Below are 24,097 nucleotides of genomic sequence, written 5' to 3'. Positions count from 1 at the left end.
ACAGCACAGGTGACTGAATAAATAACTGTCTCGGCACTTGCTTCTAGAACACCTGGTTGTGCCTTTCTCTGCACCCCTCCCTCCTAACAAATAGTTAACTGTGTCAATATTTTAATGACAGTTTGTTAAACAACTTTTTTTATTTTAAGGAAAATATTCTGCACTCTGATGTTTTGATTATGATCAGCGTTTCATTGAGTATGTAATGCTTATTAGTTTTTGAGTTATATTGCAATTCATCGGTCCGCTTTTGAGCCAAAATTACTTTAGTAACCTATAATAACAGACCATTAAACTGTTTGTGGCTTCAAAGTCTTACTTCAGAAACTTCTGATATTAAGGAAATACATAGTCATGTTTTCAAATATAATGCTCTCAGTGCCAAATACAATTTTTATCACATTTAAAAAAAATTATATTGTGGTATTTGTTCAGTATGTATTGCCTTGTCTCTTCCTCATTGTCAGTGTAATCAAACTTGCCAGTAATCATGTGAAGGAATACATAAGCAAACAAGCAGACAGCTAGCTTTGTAACATCATTTTGATGACTGAAAATTTGACTTGTCGAAACATCATGATTCAGTAGTTGTAAACCACAGCTATTAAATTCTGAAGGCATCAATTAGTTCATGTACATTTTAAGAATAAACTGTCAGTGTTGTGGAATTTATTCCACTATGGCATTTTAACTTTAGTATTTAACACCTAATAGTGACAGCACTGGCAGGCTGTGATAAATACCCAGCTGCATCCTACACAGCTTTGTTTACATGTATCAACTATTTGTTTGCCAGCTTGAAGAAAACATATGCTATGAACCCAGACTAGTTCACACCCCGGCTCAAGACCCCAGCCAAACAGCCCAATCCAAGACCCCTGCCCAAGACCCCAGACCCAACCCCAACCCAGGTTTTACAGTATGCCCCGTTTGGCGGGGGTTCACTGTTGGTGTGTTGGCGCCTCATGTGACTGTAAATGTGACCTGTGACGACCAGGAACATCAATGGCATCCTAGACAATGTTGTGTCACGAGTCGATGGCCATCTTTTGAATAGTCTTAATGGACGACAATCATCGCTGGCGTTTTTATATGTCAAGAGGCAACTCTATCTTGGCCCGCCAGGACTCTAAACATTAATTCCATAGAGCATGTTTGTAATATTTTGGATTTCAGAATGCGCAAGAGAGATTCTCAAGTACAGAATCTTGATGTATCGGACGAGCCTTCCATCAAGATTGGAACACAATACGTCAACGTCAGATTCAATGTCTGATACGGTCATTGGGGAGGGTCAGCGATGTTCTTTCAGTTGGTGCAGATAACATCAGATATTGAAATTGTGCTGGGTGGTTTTCGATGTGTATGTGACTTCCTGAGGCTGTTAGAAGCCTGAAAATGACAACACATTCAGCACTACAGAGTCAAACTGTGCCATGTTTCTTTCTTGGAATAAACTACAGTATTAACTTTTAGATTTCCCACTTAATTATTCCTCGGTGGTCAATTTGTCCAGGTAGTAAGACAAATAGTTCCTTTGCTCTGGTCAATGGGAACGAAATAGGGCGTTGCGATACATTTTCCGTCCATGTGTATCTGTAGCATAAAATGGTGTTATCACCAGTTTATAGTGATTCATAAAAAAACACATGGTCATGACGTCACATGGTCAAAATCACTGGACTATCTGGTCCAGATGTTTTACAAACAACATCGCGCAGCTGTAATACTGCTGAAACAGTTATATACTCATGACAGTACAACTGTACAATCGATGTTTCTTATGGGTATGGGAAAACTGTTGTCTTTTCTGTTTGTGATTAGCCCTTTCTACTGAAGGTTACAAGATTTACTTCATATAGTTGTCAGTGATAGTAGACCTTCCCGGACATTAACACCATTGGTCATCTATTTCAGTATTGAGACATATATTGTTACTGTCATAAGGCACGTGATTAGTCGAATGATATATTTCTAGTTCGAATAAATAGCAACCAAACTAAATAGAGCCATATATATTGGTAGAATGAGATCTGGTACCTTTACTCTGCCAGTATCATGGTTCCGACATAGGCAGTTTGTATTGGATTTGATTGTTAGTTACAAGGTCGCCATACTCAAGGAACCGTCCCTCGTGGTCTTGTTTCCTGTACTGATAATCCGACAGGAACATATTCTAGTAGTGATGTGCTGCATTGGTTCCAATTAGTGACACATTCTCTAAGCTATCGCTGTAATTAGGAGGTGAACTGTCAGCCCTGTTGGAAATTCAGTGTAACGAGATTAAAGCTACAGATACTCTGGCCTCTTATTGTACTGTGACAAACGTAAATGTGGTTTAAAGTATTGCGACAGTGGGTAAGTCCAGTGTGGTAGGTGGATTTTCAACTGATTTAAGAACGTAAAGGAGACGAACCTCATTACATAAAAATGGTGAATATATGCCCCATGCGTAATTCCGACTTGAACTTGTGAATGAAGACCGAGGGAGCCACTGGTAAGCAAGTGAGTATGGTCTTACGCGGCTAGAAGACACTAGAAATGGGCTCCACACATTGTACCCATGTCGGGAATCGATCCCGGGTCTTCAGCGCGGACCGTTATACTGTAGGTTTCTGACGCCACCATGACTCCACTGCTAATAGTCATGTGTCTAAATGTTTGTCGATCTACATGTTGAAAAAACTGATTAAAAACACCATAAAACTTCGCCTGCATATTTGTAGAAGTTCAAAGTGAGCTTGCTTCATAAGGCATCTTGACTGGGTCACTACAGCAAACACAAAGCAAGTATTACAAGAATTGGTTGCACACGGCGTATTATAAAGGAGGAGATAGATTTCAAAATAGTTTTCAAACTTTCAAAATTTCCGTTGTCACCAAGACCTGATATTTACTCTCCGTGTCTATTTTTCAACGTGTGTAATGGCCAAAATCTAAAGTCAGAGCTACTTATTTAACTATTAAGGGCTACAATAAAACGTTATTTTGAACATGACTGCTACAACGCTACAACAAATAATCACAATTGTGAAGATCAGAGATTCGTGGCATCTGTAATATAACCTGATACTTGTAATACAACGACATACGTCTGAGGATTGCCTCATAGTCATCAAACTATTCCTTGAATTACCATACTCTGTTCCTTGAATTACCATACTCTGTTCCTTGAATTACCATACTCTGTTCCTTGAATTACCATACGCTGGACATTGAACATGGCATATTAGGGCATATGAAGTGATAAGTAAATTCTAAGTAAATGTCTAATTACTGCACACGCATGTTACAAAATGGACATGACAGTGAAGTGTTATCGATATCCTGACGGTTACCAATATGCTATTTTCTTGTTACTGTCATGGCAACCGTCTCTTACGGAAGCGTATTAGGGCCAGGGTGAAAATATTTTTGGTGTCACTATCTCCTACGTAGGACATCGTATCTCCTACGTAGGACATCGTATCTCCTACGTAGGAATACTAAGTCCTACGTAGGAGATAACGAGACTAAATTTTTTTTTTCACTGTGGCCCTAACACGCTTCCGTAGTCTCTAAAACACTAAATAGTTCTACTTTTTAGCAACTCATCCTAACCCATGTCAAGTCCCACCTTTTTTCAAAGACATACGCCTATGTCGAGTGGGCATCCTGAGCAGTTATACTGACTGGATTCTTGCTATATAAGTCCTTAGTTGATGATGATGATGATGATGATGATGATTATTATTATTATCTCAGAATACCACGTGTGTACATAGCAGTCTTCAACAGAACGATGAATACATTAAAGAATCATTACAAAATGCCAAAGGAGAATTGATGATGTTTTGTCCAGTGATCTGTGATCCAAATCTACGATTAACCATTAAATGCTTTCCAAGGCCTGAAATGCTGAAAACCTGATCAAAGAATTTACAGTTTTTGTTCTTTAAAATCTTAATAGTGATGTCAAGTCCTAGTCACTATATAAATACAAGCGACAGAAGTCCTTCTAAAAACAGACAATATCTGCCGTAAGTTGATTTCATTGTATTGTTCCAACTGTTTCATGAGCAGCTGTTAATGAATCACAATGAAGTATCCTGGACGATCGGTGTCACCCATGCATCAGACATTTCGTCAACTTTCGAAAAGTTCTGCGCAATATCAAACCTTTAGACAGATTTTAATCAGTTAGACCTTGAAAGTTGTAACTCTGTGGACACAACGTCTGAACGCTCTCAAGCTGTTTGATGTTTTTAGAAAGCCTGTGCTCGACTGATCCTCAAAGAGTGCAAGCTTTAGACACTAGAGGCTGGTGCTCTTCAGATATTACTAGGCATATCAGCTGTGAAGTTGAGCTAAAACGTCAGCGCATTCAAACAGGGTGCGCATACCATAGTCAAAGGCTGAGAGTAATGAAACATTGCTCCACATAATGGGTCAGTTGGCTGTTTACAAACTGAAGCAATCTTGTAGAGACTTCTGTTTGACCACTCCGAATGATTCTGCATATATCTAATAAAACAGATGAGGCGGTTATACTGGTTACTTACAGTTTGAGTTCAGGTGAGAAATCCTGTGGAGTGACGCTCTGGGTGACAAATACTTAACGGTATAAATCATCAATAATACTTATGTTACTAACCCAGTTAAATCCTGTTATTGCGTTTTCTCCGTTAATACTGGTACGCGTAATGCTGTTGTACAAAGTAAAAATCAACTGACAGAACTGCTCTTGGTTTGTATCTATGATATTATGTTTTTGACAATCAATGTTCATATATTTCACTAGTCTCAAAATCTGTCTGTGGACATAAGCGAAGTCCCTTCTTGGCTGATTTTGGGACAGCCTGAGAATAAGTGGTTCCAAATGAACCTATACAAAAATGTGAATCTGGTGGGTTCAATGACTACACAGCGTGCAGTTTGATATATGAAGGCTAACGGAGACCCAGCTCTCAAGTCAATACATCATGCTCACCTTATCGATCCTTTGTATGTTAGCTATTGCGGAATGCAATTCACTTTAATCTGTCAGAATATAGCTCACTCATCCACACACACACAATTAGAGCAAAGGAATAGTGTGGAATCATGATATCTAGATATCTGGATCAGATATCTCGTCTTGCAGACCGATTAAACGTAATAAGATAAATAACATGGCAATAATCAGTTGTTCGGAAAGTGTGCTGACTGTGTGCTGACATCTTATTCCCCTTACCCAACCCATGACATCTAATTACTGATACTGTTAGATATTCACCAGCGGTCATAACTGACCTGCCAAGTCAATATCAGCCTTCGTTAACAGCTTTTCTTCATTAATATAAGCATGATACCCATGGAGGTTTGGCCAACCACTGTGAGAATAATATAATGGACACTTTTATGAGTTTCTTTTATCTCTGCACAAATAAAAGGAAAAATCGATTAATTTTATCACACAAGAAGAATAACGCTCTACTGACGAGAACCCGATTGTGTTATAGTTATGTTATAAATCAGAGGACACAATACCGTCATTATACAGAACAGCTGTCCATTCAAAGTAAGCCTGCAAGCCATTTATATCTAAATGAGTTTTTTTGTTGAGTGTTTGTTGTTTAACGCCGGGATGAATGGTTCAGCTATATGGCAGGGGCATCTAGAAATAAACAACACGGAAATAATAACGTTAGGACATGGCAACCCGATGGTTGATATTATGGACACGTTGTATATCAGATTAAGATGGCAGAATTCAATCACCAATAACTGAATCTGACCATGACCATTCACTTGCTCCCACTTTGGTCGCCAGCCAAACAACAACATGTCGGAGTTAGTGAGATGCCGCAGTCAGCACTATTCCAGTTATTTGGCGGCGTGTTCGTTAGTGAATATATTATAAGTGTATATACTTCAGCGTATTTAGGGGACTTGATATCTTGATATCAGAAGTATCGGTTTAGAACTGATTTCATATTCATAGTGGCCATCGTATTATCGAGACAACAACCATATAAATGGTGTGCTGCAACACACACACACACACACAAACACACACACACACAAACAAACAAACACACTGACACACAAACAAACAAACAAGCAAAAACAAACAAAAGAAAACAAATTCAAAAAGGACATGAACAGAGAGACAAATGATCGTTTGGATCACGGGCAGCGGTATCAAACGCACGGTAGTACTGTACCAGACACACAGAAATACAGTATCAAACGCTCGGATGTACGGTGTCAGACACACAGAATTACAGTCTCAAACGCACGGTAGTACTGTACCAGACACACAGAATTACAGTCCCAAATGCTCGGATGTACAGTGTCAGACACACAGAATTACAGTCTCAAATGCACGGATGTACGGTGTCAGACACACAGAATTACAGTCTCAAATGCACGGATGTACTTTGTTAGACACATAGAATTACAGTCTCAAATGCTCGGATGTACGGTGTCAGACACATAGAATTACAGTCTCAAATGCACGGATGTACGTTGTTAGACACATAGAATTACAGTTTCAAATGCTCGGATGTACGGTGTCAGACACATAGAATTACAGTCTCAAATGCACGGATGTACGTTGTTAGACACATAGAATTACAGTCTCAAATGCACGGATGTACGGTGTCAGACACACAGAATTACAGTCTCAAATGCACGGATGTACGGTGTCAGACACAGAAATACAGTCTCAAATGCACGGATGTACGGTATCGGACACACAGAATTACAGTCTCAAATGCACGGATGTACGGTGTCAGACACAGAAATACAGTCTCAAATGCACGGATGTACGGTATCAGACACACAGAATTACAGTCTCAAATGCACGGATGTACGGTGTCAGACACAGAAATACAGTTTCAAATGCACGGATGTACGATGTCAGACACACAGAATCACAGTCTCAACCATACTGAAGTATGCTATCAGACACACAGACGTACGGAAGTTAGGTATCAGACATACAGAGTCACAGTATAAATCATGCGAAAGTAATCACATCGTTCAAGTCGATATATTATCTATAAGAACTAGGGCGAAATACTAGTACACTGATTGTTCCATTGATATACTCCCCCTGTGTTGGGGTATTCATGTACACATGCAGCAAGCGATAATCAATGCTTTGTAATTTGTTGGAGTTGAGGGAATATATGGGAAAGAGTCTCTTCAGACAGATGTTGGTTTCATTGTACTGGGACACTCATGTGGTAAACTAGAATTCACTTGGTACTTTAAGCTTCGATGAACGATTGACTAGACCCCTTGGTAGCAGCAGAATGAATGCTGGATGCCAAATAAAAACAGTTAGGTCTTCTTAATAGGTCCCTCGGACTTGCAAATTATTACAAAAACACTACTCGGTTGTGATTAACCACACTGAATGATTGTTTATACACGCTGTGAATTCCGCTTGATTCCCTTCATCGCTCATTGTTTGAACGAAGTCGGCGCCATTGCAACATCTAGCAATTCTTCTAAATGACATTAAACAATACAGACGTATAATGTGTCTGCTTCAAGATCATGGACCGTGTATGTCAAGGTAACACAATTGTATAACACTTATATTTTCCGTCCGCACAGAAGCCCCGTTACGTGTTCACGGCATTCGTTCAATCTTCTCTGTCACCGATATGGAGACAGTCATGATCATCACATCAGAACGGTATATCTCAGGTGCTCGACCCTGCAGGTGATCCTAATTGTTGCTAGGTTACGACGTTTCACGTCCTCGTATTTCACTTTTGATCTATTGTTGGCTTTTCAGATGCTTTATAAAAATGCTTGTGCTGGGGTATATGGGCATTGTTGATGTGCATGTATGTATGTACCTGAGTTTATTTGTCTATAAAACTATCGGTGAAACAATATCGTCAGACTGATGCTCAGGTGTGTCAGACAATCAATATAATGAATGTCTGAATCTGCATTCAGATGAGTACCTCTATTAAAGGAGTAATATCGGGTTAGTGTTTTGTAGCCAGTGTGTTTATTAATTGTCATATTTTGCTTGGATACTAAATGGGTTTTTTTAGGTCTGCATTTCATGTGCAATTAAATACCAAGTAAATGCATCTGTGTCCATACGGAATTTTACGGCACTTTGGTAAAGTTCACCACTACGAAATTTTCATTCCCTACACAGAACAGTCAATAATATGATTTATCAGTATTGACGGTAATTTATAAACGCATGTATATGAAACGGTTAAATTCAGTAGACTTTGATTCCAGCGGATATTTCTTGAAATGACCTAAATATAGAAAATGTAAAAAAATGTAATCATATTTCGTACCGTTGAAAGTAATGACAATTCTCAAAAGCTATTTTATATCTAGCATAGTGTTTTTTCGTGTTACGTGCAAATGTGAAACGTTATGGTGTGCAGTGAATATCCTGTTAGCGCTAGCTAACACTGAAGATGTGTACGGGCAAAGGTGCAGTTCTACTATACTATCTCTTTACACGACCTAAAACGTGCGCTAAACCTGATTCTGTACATTTAAGTTTTCATGTTTATTTTCTTTAATAGTATACTGTTTGTTGGATAATGTGGATTCAGTAGAAAGTCCATCTTTTACAGTGATTAACACAAGACGACAATTATCAAAGATCGTCAAAAAAAAAACTTGAGTCGAGCATTCATTCACAAGTTCACTTAAAGAGCGATCCCTTTCTACACTGAAATTAGTGCCATTCAATACCAATTTCTACACGAATAAAATCAGTCTTTGCAACGGCTGCAACCTTGGTGGTGGAAACACGTACAAGAAGATTCTGTAATGTTTTGAGAACGTCTTTTTGAGAACCACTGGCGCGGAAGTAATCTCTACTCTGTCGCCTGGTAGACTTGTTAGTCCTCATAGCCTATAAGTGCTTTTCGGGGCTGGTAATATGGTACTATGAATACAGCATTTTCCGATTTCCCACAGTTCTAATCGTTAATCCCATACATGTTCTTTAGTTACATTGCTACTACACTTAACGGTAAACTGGCTGTATGGAGCTCCCTGCCGGAGCAGGCTTTCAGTCGTTCACCTCTAAGACCTGCTCCTCTGTCATGCATTCAAGGAAAAATAGCGATATGCGATGTAATATTGATTCGAGGCGCCATAAGTTAGAGGCGGACGCAGAATGAATGATTTATCGAAGACGGAGAGAAAAGGGGAAATGATAAAGTTTGTGAAGCGTCTCTTGTGTAGAACCCTTGTTCTTCAGCTGGAGATAGAGATACGACATTCGTGGATGTCTCAGAAATGAAATTCTGTCTGGTTCATGCCTTCCATCGATCCTTGTAGCGGCCATGATATTAAATAGGCTTTACTGTGAGTTTGATGTGAGTCGATGTCTCAGGAGTAACCCGTTCAGACCCGACTTTGGTTGCTTTGATCGTCAGGCCAGTGCCGAAGAGATTCCCCAGCGCCAACTCAACCATACAAATGCCCAAGCAGTTTGGCCCTGCGGTATTATGAATGAGTCCAAATGTCCCTGTGTGCTAGGATAAATGTATTACGTCCATACAGTAGAAGACACCGCGTGGTAATGACATAGAATGATTGCTTTCTACATAGTCTTTTAAAACAGCGCCGAGAAACTCTCAGCAATCGATGAAATAATTGGTACAAAGGTTTCAGGAGGGCGCCACATGTTAAGGTTCTTACAATGAGGAGGATACGAAAGCGGGAGATGGAAACACATATCTGAGCTGGCTGTGGACCTGGTGTTTACCGTTCCCGATCTGGCACGTCCACTTCATGATGCGCTGAATCTCCGTCTCACGTTCATCATATTGTTTTAGCTTTAGTCGGTAGGGGCGAGGGATCAATATTTGTGCATTTCATTTGCCCCTAATTGGCACAAATTCCCGCAGCACAGATAGATCCTTGAATCGAACTGCCTTTAATCTAATCCAAGAAGTGCTGGTGTCCGTGCCCCTGTGTTCAAGCCATCCTCCTCCTTACGAAGAGAGCACGCGGCCTATCAGATAGAAAGCTGGGGTCGATCGCTCCCAAATTCACCCCTTTCTACCTACGTTCATCAATTTGATTCCAGTCTTGTTTAATGGAGTAGACTTCTAATTAAATGCTTGCCGCAACAAGCGCTACTGGAATACCTGATCTCGATCGGCAGGCAGTTTGGTTTGTTAGAGATAGCTCATTAGCCGCTGAAGCGTCCTCTGCCGCACGAAGCATCGACAGCAAGCTTGGATGGTGGTTAGCGGGAACTGTTTGTGTTCCAAAGATAATTATGCACAATTGCATGTAACATTGAATCCCTAACGTTGCTGTCGACTGGATAAGGGAGGGTCTATCCTCTGCCCCACAAGTGCCATCCCTTGGTTGGGAAATGGAAGCACGCCATTGGTGGATGGACAATGTGGACTACAGTATCTAATATATGAGGCGGCTAGTGTAAGAGAAAGTGTTACGCCGAGGGCTGAAGCAACGAGTAAGGACCGGGCACTACCACGACCAAAGATTGAGCCATCTCTCTCCCACTCCTCGAGGTAAGGCTTGTCTTTGATGTATCGACTCGCGGTTTGCCGCGGATGGGGACTAGGCTGGGTTAGGTTACTGCTTCATCTGCCCACACCATGCATCGCATCATTGTTTTCCTCTCACAAGTAATTAACTTGTCGTCGTAGTTTGTATCGATCTTGAAAACTTTCCCAGTCCCATGTCTGAGCGAGACAATCTAATTACAAGGTACAACTGTTCCCAACAAAACAATTGATGAATGTAATTCTCTGGATACTAGGGTGACCGTTTCGTGTATGTCGGCTATATTCTGATACTGGTTGGTCGTGTGTTCTCTCTTACTTACAGCGTCACAATGTTCATAAAGATTTTCACAGGGCTATTTAACTACAGCTGTTCTGTCTTTCAAGGACATGTAGGTGTCTGTTAGTTTACATCTAAAAGAGGACATTTTCTTAGGACACTCTGTTGTTGCCCATGATTGCCTATTATTCTCTACAATTCTCTGTGATTCTCACACAATCTTAATATGACAACAGACGATTCATTTATTGGCAATGAGAATGATGCCTGTTTGAAGACTTACAATGAATTGTGTTTATGTCGACGGTATAATTCTCCCCTGACTTGACACGATCATTGCTTTCCACTCGTTGTTTGCTGCTGGATAACACAGTCTGTCCAGTGATGATAGCAGGTGATGACATTGCATATCTTGCTAGACTTGACGTCCCTCTATTTCACATCGACATGAACCAGTATACTGCTAGAACCCGTCATCTTGTCACTCATATGTGAGTCACCGTGTTAACGCTTGTAAGTGTATATATTGGATATTTTTTTCCTCAGATCTAAACCTTTTCAAATGCATGTTTAGAAGTTATGAAACAGTTGCTTTCGGTATATCTTGTACTGTTTAGATGTTGCAGTTTGTGGTTCAAGGCTTTGGGCTAAGGTGCAGTGGACAGAAGTGTTGGTGTTGGTTCGAGAGGTGGCTGATGCTGGACCTGCTGGTGGGCTTGGTCTGGGGGTTCAGGGTTAGGTGGAGTGTATTGAGGATTGGTGAGGGCTGGTCAATGGACTGCGGGTCACTTGACTGATGTTTGTTTCTCCATGATACCAAATGTTTTTTTCCCATTCTCTACATACATGTGTTTCATCAATCTGGCAAGGTTAACCAGATTCAGGTGTCGTTATGAACGATCCATTTCTTTCACCATGATCTCGGCCTGGTAAGGGAGGTTAATCATCTGGCGTCCACTTTTTATGTTTCCATGCAATGTTGCTCAGGGCTGTCACTTGAATGTCTCTGTTGGTCCAGTGGTCAGTTGCATCGTTCTTATATTGCTTTGCTGGTCAATGTTTCGAATCCCAGATTCTATTAGAGGGTGACTCTTGGTTAGCCAATATTGTATCGTGGCTTCTCCAGGGTTATAAACCTGGACCACATCCACCTTCTAACTCTCAATGAGCCATGATATATGTGGAACTCGATTTGGTTGAACTCACTTCTCTCACTCACGAACAACCTACACTTGGTTTTCCTTGTGCTGTGCACGCTTTCACATTAGCTAAAACGGGCCTGCTTCATACTGGAACTGATTAGATAAGAGTAAATATGCCTCACTATGTGTTCTACAGATTAACTGTCTCCGCGACAGCTAATCCCAATCGTACATATTAGCATTAGCCGAGACATGATGTGTTTGTCTAGTCAGTGTTGTCATCAATGGACAGAGCTCTGGTAGTCGCACCGAGGATAACGAAATCACTGTGTGCTGCAAATGGCTGCATGTGATGACATCTAAGACGCCAGGGGCCAAATCAACCTTCTTGTATGGCAGTATGGGGCTTCATCTACGCACATTCTGGAACAAGGGTAGTGATGTCTCCAATTATTTGATAGTCCAAACTAACTCAGCTCACATGACACAAGATACGTCTTCTCAAGTATTTGACATTCCTTGGTAGATCTTCTTTCACAGTGACAGCAGAGACCCTTTTTGGATCGAGATCTGATCAGATGTTATGAACAAGATCTGACCACATAACGAAATTCTATTCAGGATAATGTGAAAATTAGAAAAAAACAACAACTGAACCTACTAGAAACAGTAGATCTTACTCAACTGTCCTAAGTACCGAATTAAATGCCTCAACTGACTCTTCAAAACCTCAGGGGCTACATCTAAAATGACAAGTGCTGGGTTCCCATTAACAATAAGATATACAGTCGCAAGAAAGTCATTGGGAGTTTCAAGATGGAATTGGTTCGTGCTCTATTAGTCGATACGTCCGTCTTAAGAAGTTAAGAAATATGACCCCTTGTTACTAAATACAACAAACTGTGACATTCTGTGCTATATCCAAATTGTATTCATCATATTCTCAGCCTAATTGCTTCTTGGTTTAGATCGGAATGCATTATCAGATTAAGACTGTACCTAAACCTTCGTATACTGTACAGAAGAAGCTTATGTTCGAAACCTTCTTTCTTCTGTTATTGGGTTACGTGTTAGAGCTATGTACAGAGTTCCTATTCTGTAAATCAGAGTTTGAATCTGATCCTAAAGGTTGATGAATGCTGGAAGAAGATGTAGTAAAGCTACGAACACTCTCGGCCGCCGGCGCCACACATCTAGACGGATACATTATACATCCATCAGATGATTGTTGTTGGATTTCAGCTATCAACGAAATACATTAATGGGCCATTTCTATTACAAACCCACACTAGTTCCAAATTTGTATTATATAATGGCAAAATGTATCAGACATCTAATGGTCATGGCGATAGAAGCAAGGGCAAGGGAGAGACTATTATAATCCAGAACAGAAGATTTGAAAGCGCTACTCGACTCATCTGCTGCATCTGCTTCTTGGCGACTTCAGACATGCTGGAAGCGATGGTGAAACCCATCACATTGAAGAATTCTTTAAAAACTCATCGGAGTCTGACACTTCCTCCAAAAGAACCAATGGCAGATGTTTAACTGTTGAAAAATAAAAAAGAAATCTGTTGAAACATTGACAAAGCATCCCTTCAAAAACAAAGAGGCGTTTGAAATTTACTGCAATTACGCACTGACATGCTGGCCATTATTGCAGCGTCGTATCATCGTGTCCAACTGCAACCTCGAAGTCTGCAATATTTCTACAGCTGTTGATGCAGCCCCATCCAGGCTTCGTGTTGGACTGCTGACAAAGATGGTTCCACTCTTACACATCGTGGAAACCCTTGGGCAGAATTTCTGTCAATGGTATTAGCATCTTTAATGCGTTTCTAAATCGAAAAAGGAACCTTAAAGTGTGTTTATTCACTGTTTTCGTCACCGACTGCCCTTTGCTACAGAACTCAACCATTTGAATGGACTTCCATCTCATTAAGGATAGTGTCATTTGGGGCTTTTAATAGACGCATACATAAACACACCCACTAGCTAAAAGGAACATGTTTGATCATGTATTGATCCCGTGGCGTCACATGTGGAATAGGACATGTTTGATCACGTGTTGATCACATGGTGTCACAGGTGGAATACATGTTTAAACACTGTTGATCACATGGTGTCACAAATAGAAAATAGGACATGTTTGATCATGTGTTAATCACATGGTGTCTCAAATGGAATAAAACATGTTTGATCATGTGTTGATAAAATGTCACAAATGGAATAAAACATGTTTGATCATATGTTGATAACATGGTGTTAGAGACGGAAATAGGGCATGCTTGATCCCATGGTGATACAGGTGGAATTGACTTTGCTTGATCATGTGTTGATCACCTGTGCGTCACAGGTGGATTTGGCCTTGCTTGATCATCTGGTGTGACAGGTAAAATAAGGCGTTCTTGTTACTTTGACAATAAGAACAGCACATGATTGTCCCAGTGTCGATCACCTGATGTACTTGGTTGGGATGTGCTACCTACATGTAGATTTCGTGTTTGATTTTTAAAATATTTTTTCTGTCTTTGTTGTTGCTTTATTTGCACGGCCGCAGTAAGCAATATTCCAGTTGTAAATAATCGAGTCCGAATGAAACAAATCAACATGAGCATTGATCTACGCAATCGGGATACAATGTGTGATTCGGCAGTAGTCCACGTTGAGTAGTGGTGACCTTGCTTGAAACAGACACAATGCATTAACGCTAAGCACACCTACTCTTACTACCTCACCATTTCGTGTTTCAGATGAATCTGGAAAAATATCCGTTACTTTAGATCGGGCTCCATGAGTTGGGATTGTTCCAAACTGTATGTATGGACAATAGCTATTCTTTCTTTCCTCTACTGTGTAAAGAGTAAAATATATAGACAAATGAGCCTGTTACAGAACACAATGTATCGACAATTTCCAATTGCAAATGGTATGTGGAGTTATTACATTACAAGAACTGAAAATCAGCAGTATCAGTATCTATGAATTTTAATAACAGTGATATCCATATTCGTAGTGTGCAGTGTAAAGTGAGAATTATCTGGTGCCAGACATGGAGATCTAAACTTGTTGACACTGTGTAGGCATACTAGACTGCATAGAAAATGATCCTTTGCGTGCAAGTCTTGGAGGTGGTGTGCCAAAACTCCACAAACCCCTGTGCCTTACTGGATCTGGTACAGGTGTATCAAGACAGTAATAGTCTGGTCAGCTGTTCCCTTTGCTTTGTCAGTGTATCATGGCGGCTTGGCTAGTTGGGTCCAAGATTTCTTTTTAATGAAACGACAAGTATATACACAGTTGCATGTATGTGTGTATGTATTGTGCGTGCGTACGTGCATGCGTCTGTATGTATGTATGTATGTATGTATGTATGTATGTATGTATGTGTGTGTGTGTGTGTGTGTGTGTGTGTGTGTGTGTGTGTGATTGCGTCTGTGTGTATTTATGTATGTGTGCGGGTTCGTGAGAACAATACCATGGTTCTCCTAAAGCCAAATCGAGTTACATCTGAAATGAAATCGGTTGAACCCGTTTGATCTCACTTATAGCACATTAAAGTATCAGTTCAAGTGAACGGTATTTTCCACAGTTACAGATACAGATCAGTAAACACTATTCACATCACGCACCTGCACATAAATAAATGCATGTAGGAGGAGATGGGAACCTACAACATGAAGGGATCGACAGGCCCGAGCTCTCCACATCATTTGGGATGCAGTGTTTGACTGTGATTGATTCGGACCCTGGGAATCATCGATAGTTTGTGTTGTGTAGTCAGAGCGTGTGTCTATCGTGGTCGAAGTTGCGTGTAACATTTTTCTGAAAGGTGATGCCACATTACGTAATTAACAATTGCATGAGCTCGTGTGCCTGTAAAATGAGACGTTCGATTGTGCAAATTAAAATTATTGATGCGGTAATTTAAGGTAATGTGTGGCTCTGATGACGCGTGTAAAGGACTGGTGTACCTACTTGGATTCTTTACCGAGGTTCGAAAGACGGTTGCTGCTTTAATTGAAAAAAATATTATTCTTTTTGTATAATCAATAGTATGACAAACAACAAGACCGGCGGGAACAGTAAATATCCCCGATAGATGCTCCACTACAATATGTAGATCAGTGAGGATCCGAAGCCGATTGTCGTGGGTTCGAATCCAGTGTCCTCCCTTATTTTCAGTTTTGTTGTTGAAACACAGGCAACATCTGTGTAAAGCGAAACTCAAGGAAAGAGTGTTCTAACAACAGCATGGCAATCATGCACTGTTGTTTGTGTTTGTGGGAATAGAGAATGGTTTGATCTAAGGTAGTTATGATGTATTTGTCATGATTTTGATGCCGTCAGTGTGTTCAGAAATATTCCAGAACGTAAAACATCGATGCTTACATTGAAATCGTCTCATTTATTTCATATCTGGATCTGTATTTAAGGACTCAGAGGAATCGTTTATCCACAAGACTTTGTGGGATGAGTCAACCTTTTCTTTATGTCTAACAATATCCCATCAGCTACAGCGTTCTTTTGGCGTGTGTACTAGTTTAAACATGTTAGATTTTCCTGTTGAACAACAGTCCAGAAACTTCAGTCACTGGTGAGTTCATATTCTGTCAAACAATAGTCCAGCACCTCCAGCAACAGTCTAGCAACTCCATCAGTTGGTGAGTTCATATTCTGTCGAACAACCCTCCAGCAACTCCATCAGTTGGTGAGTTCATATTCTGTCGAACAACCCTCCAGCAACTCCATCAGTTGGTGAGTTCATATTCTGTAGAACAATAGTCCAGCACCCCCATCCATTGGTGAGTTCATATTCTGTCGAACAATAGTCCAGCACCCCAGCCATTGGTGAGTTCATATTCTGTCGAACAACCCTCCAGCAACTCCAGCCATTGGTGAGTTCATATTCTAAATCTTGCAAAGGGAATGTTCGTACCACGTCGATTGCAAAACAATATTTGACCAGGGTTACGACATTCGAGACCTGAGTACAGACATTTTAACGACTGCCATGTCTTTGCATGTATTTCTGATGGGTGGTACGGGAGTCGGGGGTCGGGGGTCGGGGGTCGGGGGTCGAGGATCGAGGGTTATGCTAACCTCTCCGCACAGACCTAGTGTCATCACTGTGTGGTAGTAATTCATAAGCACATGTTCCTGATAACGTGTGACTGGTACAGTGGACCTTGCATTTAGAAGAGATTCCTCCTGATGACGGCAATGGTTGCGTCGCTCTATTTTCAAGGAAGTCTGAAGTATGATATCCCCAGAGTCGTGTTTCTAAATCTGTCAAATCAAACCGAGACACTGATCATCAGCAGGACGCAAATGTTCTTCTGGTGTCCTTCTGAAACCAGCCTTGAATACAACAAATTCCCAGTTTACAATTGGTGTTGAAGTTTCAGTATTGATCGGGCCGGAGTAGGCCCCATTGAGCACCTTGGCGAATACACGCCGTCACCAGTCTCCGACCACGTTGATGTAGCGTGTGACCGACATCACGACCCTCCCCGGGGAACAGCGTTCCTGTTTGGTAATGTGTTGCCCTGGTGTGCGTGCAGGCATCTGCCACTGCTTTCTACGCGTGGAGAATTACTTACAGTCACTTGGAATCACTGAGTCACACCAACTGTAGATCTCAATACATTCATAGTGCGGTCGCCATAATTTGTGTGGACAAATCAGAGTCTCTCGGTAAGGTCTGTCTCCCAAGGTTACAAGTGCGTCTCTGTGACTTTGTATGAGTGCGTATGTGTGTGTGTATGTGTGTGTGTGTATGCACGTGTGTCTGAGGTTTTTTTGTATTTCTATCTGACTGCATGTGTATGTATGTTTGCATCTAAATGTATCTGTGTGTGTTTTGTTTGTCTGTGTATATGTTTACCCAGATGTGTCTGTATATATGCATATCTCTATGCCTATATGTGTCTCTGTAGTTTTGTAATCTGTTTGTTCGTATGTGTGTCTGAATGTATGTAGGTATATGTAAATGTGCCTGTGTCTTTGGGTGTCGGTATCTGTATAAATATCTGTTCTGCATGTACCGATGACTTTTATTATGTATGTGATTGTATGTCCGAGTGTCTGCACGTGTTTGTATGTCAAGCTGTTCGAGTTCTTGTGTGTCTGTATACGTGCTTATCTGTACAAGTGTTTGTACATGTATTTGAGTGTCTGAACGTGTCTGCGTGTGCATCTGTGTGTGTGTGTATGCGAGGCTGTATGTTCCCGTTTGTGTGTCTGTGCCAGAGGCAGTGTGTTTTTATCCTCTATACAGTGCAAACGTATTTCTTCTGTTCTTTTCGAAAGGTAAAAAGCATGGACTGGTCGACTCCTCAAGTGGGGTTAACATGTTGAACTGTTGCATGGTCAACGCTATGTCCATTTATTGCACTCAGTTTTCAGTCTATGTGTTTTCACGATGTCACTAAACATGTCCTTGTATGAGCGTGTCGCTTCACACTTTATGACATATACCCCTATGACATATGCCTGAACGACTGTTTATACTTCAGCTCTTTTGTCTCACCTCCGATATTCCATAAGTCTGTTTCCATCGGTCTGACTTAAGTCCTGTCTCGCTGTCTGTCAACAGGTGTATCTATTATTGTGATTTATTCTGTTCGCGCCCCTGGGTTTATGTCTCTGTCTGCTCTTAATTCCCCTCATTGTTCACCGAACTCAGCGTTCCCGATTGTCATGAATATATACCTCGTGTGGTAACAGACGTAATCTAAAGGACCCACCCCACCAGTGGATGCCAACACAAGTCAGTTGTTCAAGCAACCCCTTGATGCTGATGCAAAGATCCCTCTTGTCCTTCATGTGAAGTATCAAACAGGCCATTCCATTGATAAATGATGCCATGATTTCAACAAATTGAGGTGTTTTATCCATATATAGTTTCATGAAATATTATGGTCTGCGTCTGTTTTGTGCATATCGGTAGTTTAATAATTCATCATGTATAGGACACAGAACAGATACTCTTTCAGCAGGTCAGTCTCAACTATACTGGGAGTTCATTCATTGAAGAATGCCAATTGGCGGAATATAGAGGCGTTTTTCAGTGCACAGTGTGGCGTCTTCTTGTGAAGACATTCGTTCAGAGCATGCACTATTTGTGCCATTGCTACCTGCAGATGCTATTCCGTCCTCATATCTATAGATGATCCTACATATGGAAGCCCGACGGTGAAAACCTATATTCCTTCATGTGATCCCAGTGGGAGTATTGTTTTGTTACATCCTGAAATGACCTATCTAAATTCCTTTTGATGCTGCTGACCATCATCCTGATGTAAAAACATCTCCGCGTTACCAGAACACAGTAAATGGCCCAACTAGGCTTCAAACGCCATACAGGATAGGCCTCTGTATACTAATGAAGCCTTTTATCTAAGGAGCCATTATGAAAGCATGTTTGGCCCATTACGTTCTTATAAAGAATCAATATCGAGAAGAGGGGTACTAGGAGTGCATGGATGTTCTGGAGAAGGCTAGCCAGTGTGCGCCTGCAGGGGGCTTTAATGGGCCGGAGTATGCATACACTTACATCATGTCTGATCATTAATAATACACGGACTCTGGTCAGTAATCAGCCTCACACCGGGAAGATGGCAACAGGCAAATTAGGCTGTATTGTTACCAGTACAGGTGCTCTGTGTTTGTGTGGCTGTGGCTGGGGGAAGGGGCGGCAGATAACATGGACATGTGTTGACGTTGCTCTTCAAACCCTTGTCTGATGAACATGATTCTCTTTGTTATTGTCCACTAATGTACTGTATTGTCAGAGTTTGTTTCCTGGGACATTACTTAGACGGTTTTGTTCCGCAGGTGATACACAGGTGAGCATTCAGCAGGTTGTGTATGTGTACGTGAGTGTGTGTATGTGTATATGTGTGTGTGTGTGTGTGTGTGTGTGTGTGTGTGTGTGTGTGTGTGTGTGAGTGTGCCTGTGTCTGTGTATTTTGAACAAACTATGTGTCTATTCAGCAGGTTGTTGTGAGTGTCCAGCAGGTTATTGGTTAACAACCTCTCGGTGTTCATCAGGTTGTTCATGGATGTTCAGCAGATACTGAGCTTGTATTCAGCAGGTTGGGGGGAGGTGTTTATCAGACACTCGGTTCATGTTCAGCATTTTGTTCGCAAGTGTTCATCAGACACCAGGCTGTGTTCAGCAGGTTTGTGTAGGTGTTCAGCAGAGAGTAGGTTGTGTTCAGCAGGCTGTTGGTGGGTGTTCAGCAGAGACAAGTTTTGTGTTCAGCAGCTTGTTGGTATGTGTTCAGCAGAGACAAGTTTTGTGTTCAGCGGCTTGTTGGTAGGTGTTCATCAGACACTATGTTTGTGTTCATCAGTTTGTTCGTAGGTACTTGTTCAACAGACACTGAGTTTGTAGTCAGCAGGTTATTAGTGGGTGTTCAGCGGGTTGTTGGTGGCTGCTCTTTGTTTGGTAGATTGCTTTTGTGTGGTAAAAATACTGTAGTGTTTTTCACAGATTAGGTTCAAATAGGTAATGGGGAGAGGAGTATGGCCTCTGCAGAGTAATATTTTGATTACACTGATAAGCAGTTGAAGGATTGGCGATACTTGTGTTGTATATGCTTCTCTTCAAACCATATAAAACAGTTTTTTGTAGGACTACCTCCTGTAGAGTCGACAGGTCATTTAGTGACCAATAGTGGATCACTGTGCGAATTGCTTCCATGTTGTTTATTCCAGGTATTCATTTGTATTATCTTGATTAATTGCATGCTCACGTACCAAACACAGCTGAACGATAACGTGAAACATATTTACACTGGTAAGAACTACAGTAGAAAATGTACACACACACACGCGCGCGCGCGCGCGCGCGCGCATATCGTGTTTTACACTGCATGTATGCCCAAATAGCGCGCGTCACTCGATTTACATATATGAATTTCCTATCGACTCCTATGAACAGATAAACTGTCAGCCCCATATCAAGATAAGTTCCATCACTCCTACATACTCATACAAATGTCGTGTCCCATGTCTCTTGAGTACAGATGCTATGGCCGTTCACCATCCTTCATACATACATCTAGATACACCATCGACAGACCGTCAGGTCAACGACATTTTGAATATCTTGAAGATTGTAGATCGGTTTTCAATCGATGATTTATTGTTAATTCATGAGTCATCTCATGTGTCGGAATTGTCTTGAATATGATCGGCTTATGGCGACGTCTTATGGCTAAATCTGACTGGGTCTTTGTTTCAGAATGATGTGAGGTGGACTGGGAGTTCGGGAGACCAAACAACAATGGTTCAACTGTTCTATTACGAGACCCGTGGGAAGTGCTGCCGGAAGGTGTTCAATTACGAGGGCTACCCTACCAAGGTGTTGCTCTTCCCATACGAGGGGTGGGCTCAACCGGCCCTCATCTCTTACTGGACACTTAAAACGTACTGGTGGAGCCGGTCCAAGTGTAAAATTGTGGAAGTTATAGGTTCCAAAAAGTCCACGACGAAAGGCAAGATGGTGGACAAAGGCAACGGGACCATGATGATACAAGGCAAGTTTAAAGAACAGCCCCAGCCTGACTTCCGCATGCATCTAACGACGAATGTGAGCCAGGCGGACTTTCAGTTGGGATACTGTGTGACCGGGACATTAGAACGCGGGGATAAGAAGGCTGGGGGGCTGCAGCTCACGCACTTTGCCATGGTCAAGAGAAGAGGCTATTGATTTGCCATGCTCCACTGAAGATGTGTTGAACAATTCCGCCTCTCGTATCGGCATTATTGATATGTAAGCTTTCAACCAGGACAGTACCGGCATTACTGCTTCCCATACCATGCAGGACATGTTTCGCTCATTCACACAGAAGGATACTGTCACAGGCTGTATCCACTGCAAGCTGGATTCGGACCAGGATCAAACAGGTCCCATAACTGAAGTTTCAAAAAACATAAATCGCTCAATACCAACAGTTTCAGAGCAAAGTGTTGCAAATGTTGATGCGAACGATTAGTGTCATTTATAAAAGATGGGGAGTCCAGTGTTCCAGGAAGCATGCCTGCACCCAGAAGCATGTCCGCATACTGCATGGTGTCGCGCTTGTACTCAGTGCCAGAACTATTGTGCACAAGCAGTGCTTCAACCGGCCGAACGGGGCCAAGGTCCCTGCTGCTCCGTCTAGCTGTGCGCGTATCATTCCATTACTCATCTACCAGACAGAGACTTGTTATTTTTGTCGACATTTTGTGTTGACCATCACTGACATCCGAGACATTGTTATGGCGCCCAACAAGGGTTCCAGTCGTTGTGCTTCATCAATCTTCCATCTACTAAAGGGCTTTTCATATATACTTTTGTCGTGGACAGATATTTTCTATTATAGTAAGTTGTGTATGTTTATTCATCTGGTTCATTCGCTGTTTATTAAGAGCCGGCCAGGCGGTATATCAAATCCAGATTACCAAACTGAAACTTGATCTAGCTTCGCGTCGTGCTCCTCCAAAGCCTACTAATCAATGACGATCTGGGAATCTTATCGACGTGATAGCCAAGACAGTATCGATCCCCTCTAATTGCAAATCACGTTAGTTTTTCCGTCTCGTCATAGTACTATTCACAATCTGGAAATCCTACATTCATTTGACTGCTCCCTCTAACAATCACCGTGTGTTATCTTCATGTAGGACACGAACTAAATACACCGTCCTCTTGGAGACATAGAGGCATTCCAACTTTATTCTTACTATCTATTCGTTAATGGTTTATTGATTATTCTGTGAGTATTGTATGTGTGCTCCTTTCCGTCTATTAGCATTCCAGCTGTGTTCTTGTTTATTTTGACTTGTTTGTGAATGTCTCTTAGAGCCGACAGATGTATACCTAGAGCTATGAAAGGCTGTGAGATTGAAAACTGTGCCAAACAGTAGTGGATTATGGTATAAACCCAGTTGTTATTATACATAGTCTTGACTGGTTCTTCCACTTGGCGTAGCTGCATGTAAGAGTTTGCACGACAACAAAGGAAACACTTGTTTTTAGTAAGACTTCACACGATGTGTAAATACGAACTTTGGTGGCAGTCGGCATTTGACCATCTTAGTGTGGAGTTGATCTTAGTTTTTCAGTAAGGAGACATAATCATTCTTTCTAACGCCAATTGGTCAAGGTGTATGTCGTGTTGGGGGGATTCAGCTGTATATCATGGCGAATATTGCCCGCAGTGAATTGTGTGAGGCACCTGGCGGTAGTGTAGACACAATTCCTCCCCATGTTACAAGTGCCTCTTTAGATACTTGAAACACCGGAAACAGGTCTATAAAGATGGTTGCCAGACTTGATAATGCCCCCTTAACCACCGGGTGTACGTCACTTCCGGTATTGTGAATAAATAGACACCGTAGATGCTGAAAGTCTGTAGTGACAGTGTTGGCGAGCAATACCCAGAGGCGCCTGTATACATTTGCACCTTCAGATTAAGCCAAGTCCCTATTAAATCTCTACAGGTGATAGTGTGGTTGTTGAAGCGGGATAATTACCCCTCTCGTCCTCACCATAGTGACAGTTGCCATACAATGCAAATGGCTGTCTTGTCCGTCATGTTTGACAATGCTATGCTAACAGATGAGTTACTGACATCTAGCACGCGAAGTCTACATTCTCATCATCAATACTGCATGGTCTGGATTTATTGAGATAAACACCAGCATACTTAATCCTTCATCATGTCCCTCTGAATATATTCAACAATTATATGAGTTATGAGAACGGTATTCAGTCACAGCTTAGACTCCGAGCCAATTGCAGGCGGATTTGTCCAATCAGTACCACAGTCCTGTTGGTCTTTAATAAATCAAATCGTTATTGATTAATGATTGTGGTAACAATTCATTCGCATGCCTTTCAACAGTTGTGACAGGGTAGGGTTTGGGGAATAACATAGTAAAAATAGGTAGTTGTAAGGAAAACGTTGTGACAAACATAATGATACGTCAGTGAAGATACAGATCTTTCATCACGCATCATCACATTTACCTGTATAGAAACTACTTTCACTTGTGGATGAGGTAGTTTCACACTCACATAAACCAATAACCTGTTTCAGGGCAACAACACATATAGCAATTTGATAAATTATCATTTTTTCGAAAGTAGGTTTATTTATACAAACTCTACAGAT

At 41.4% G+C, this 24,097-nt stretch overlaps 1 protein-coding gene across 1 annotated transcript; it reads left to right on the top strand.

Annotated features, from left to right (window-relative positions):
• Positions 1-10,195: 10,195 nt before the first annotated feature.
• LOC137283751 (uncharacterized) lies at positions 10,196-22,875 on the top strand. Its single transcript, XM_067815421.1, has 2 exons — positions 10,196-10,511; positions 21,181-22,875. Exon 2 carries the CDS (start codon positions 21,223-21,225, stop codon positions 21,646-21,648), a length of 426 nt encoding a protein of 141 aa, XP_067671522.1. The 5' UTR covers positions 10,196-10,511; positions 21,181-21,222; the 3' UTR covers positions 21,649-22,875.
• The last annotated feature ends 1,222 nt before the right edge of the window (positions 22,876-24,097 follow it).

Source organism: Haliotis asinina, chromosome 5, assembly GCF_037392515.1.
Source record: "Haliotis asinina isolate JCU_RB_2024 chromosome 5, JCU_Hal_asi_v2, whole genome shotgun sequence".
NCBI lineage: Eukaryota > Metazoa > Mollusca > Gastropoda > Lepetellida > Haliotidae > Haliotis > Haliotis asinina.
The sequence above is the reverse complement of the archived record's forward strand: the minus strand, read 5'-3'. Positions and strand labels throughout refer to the sequence as shown.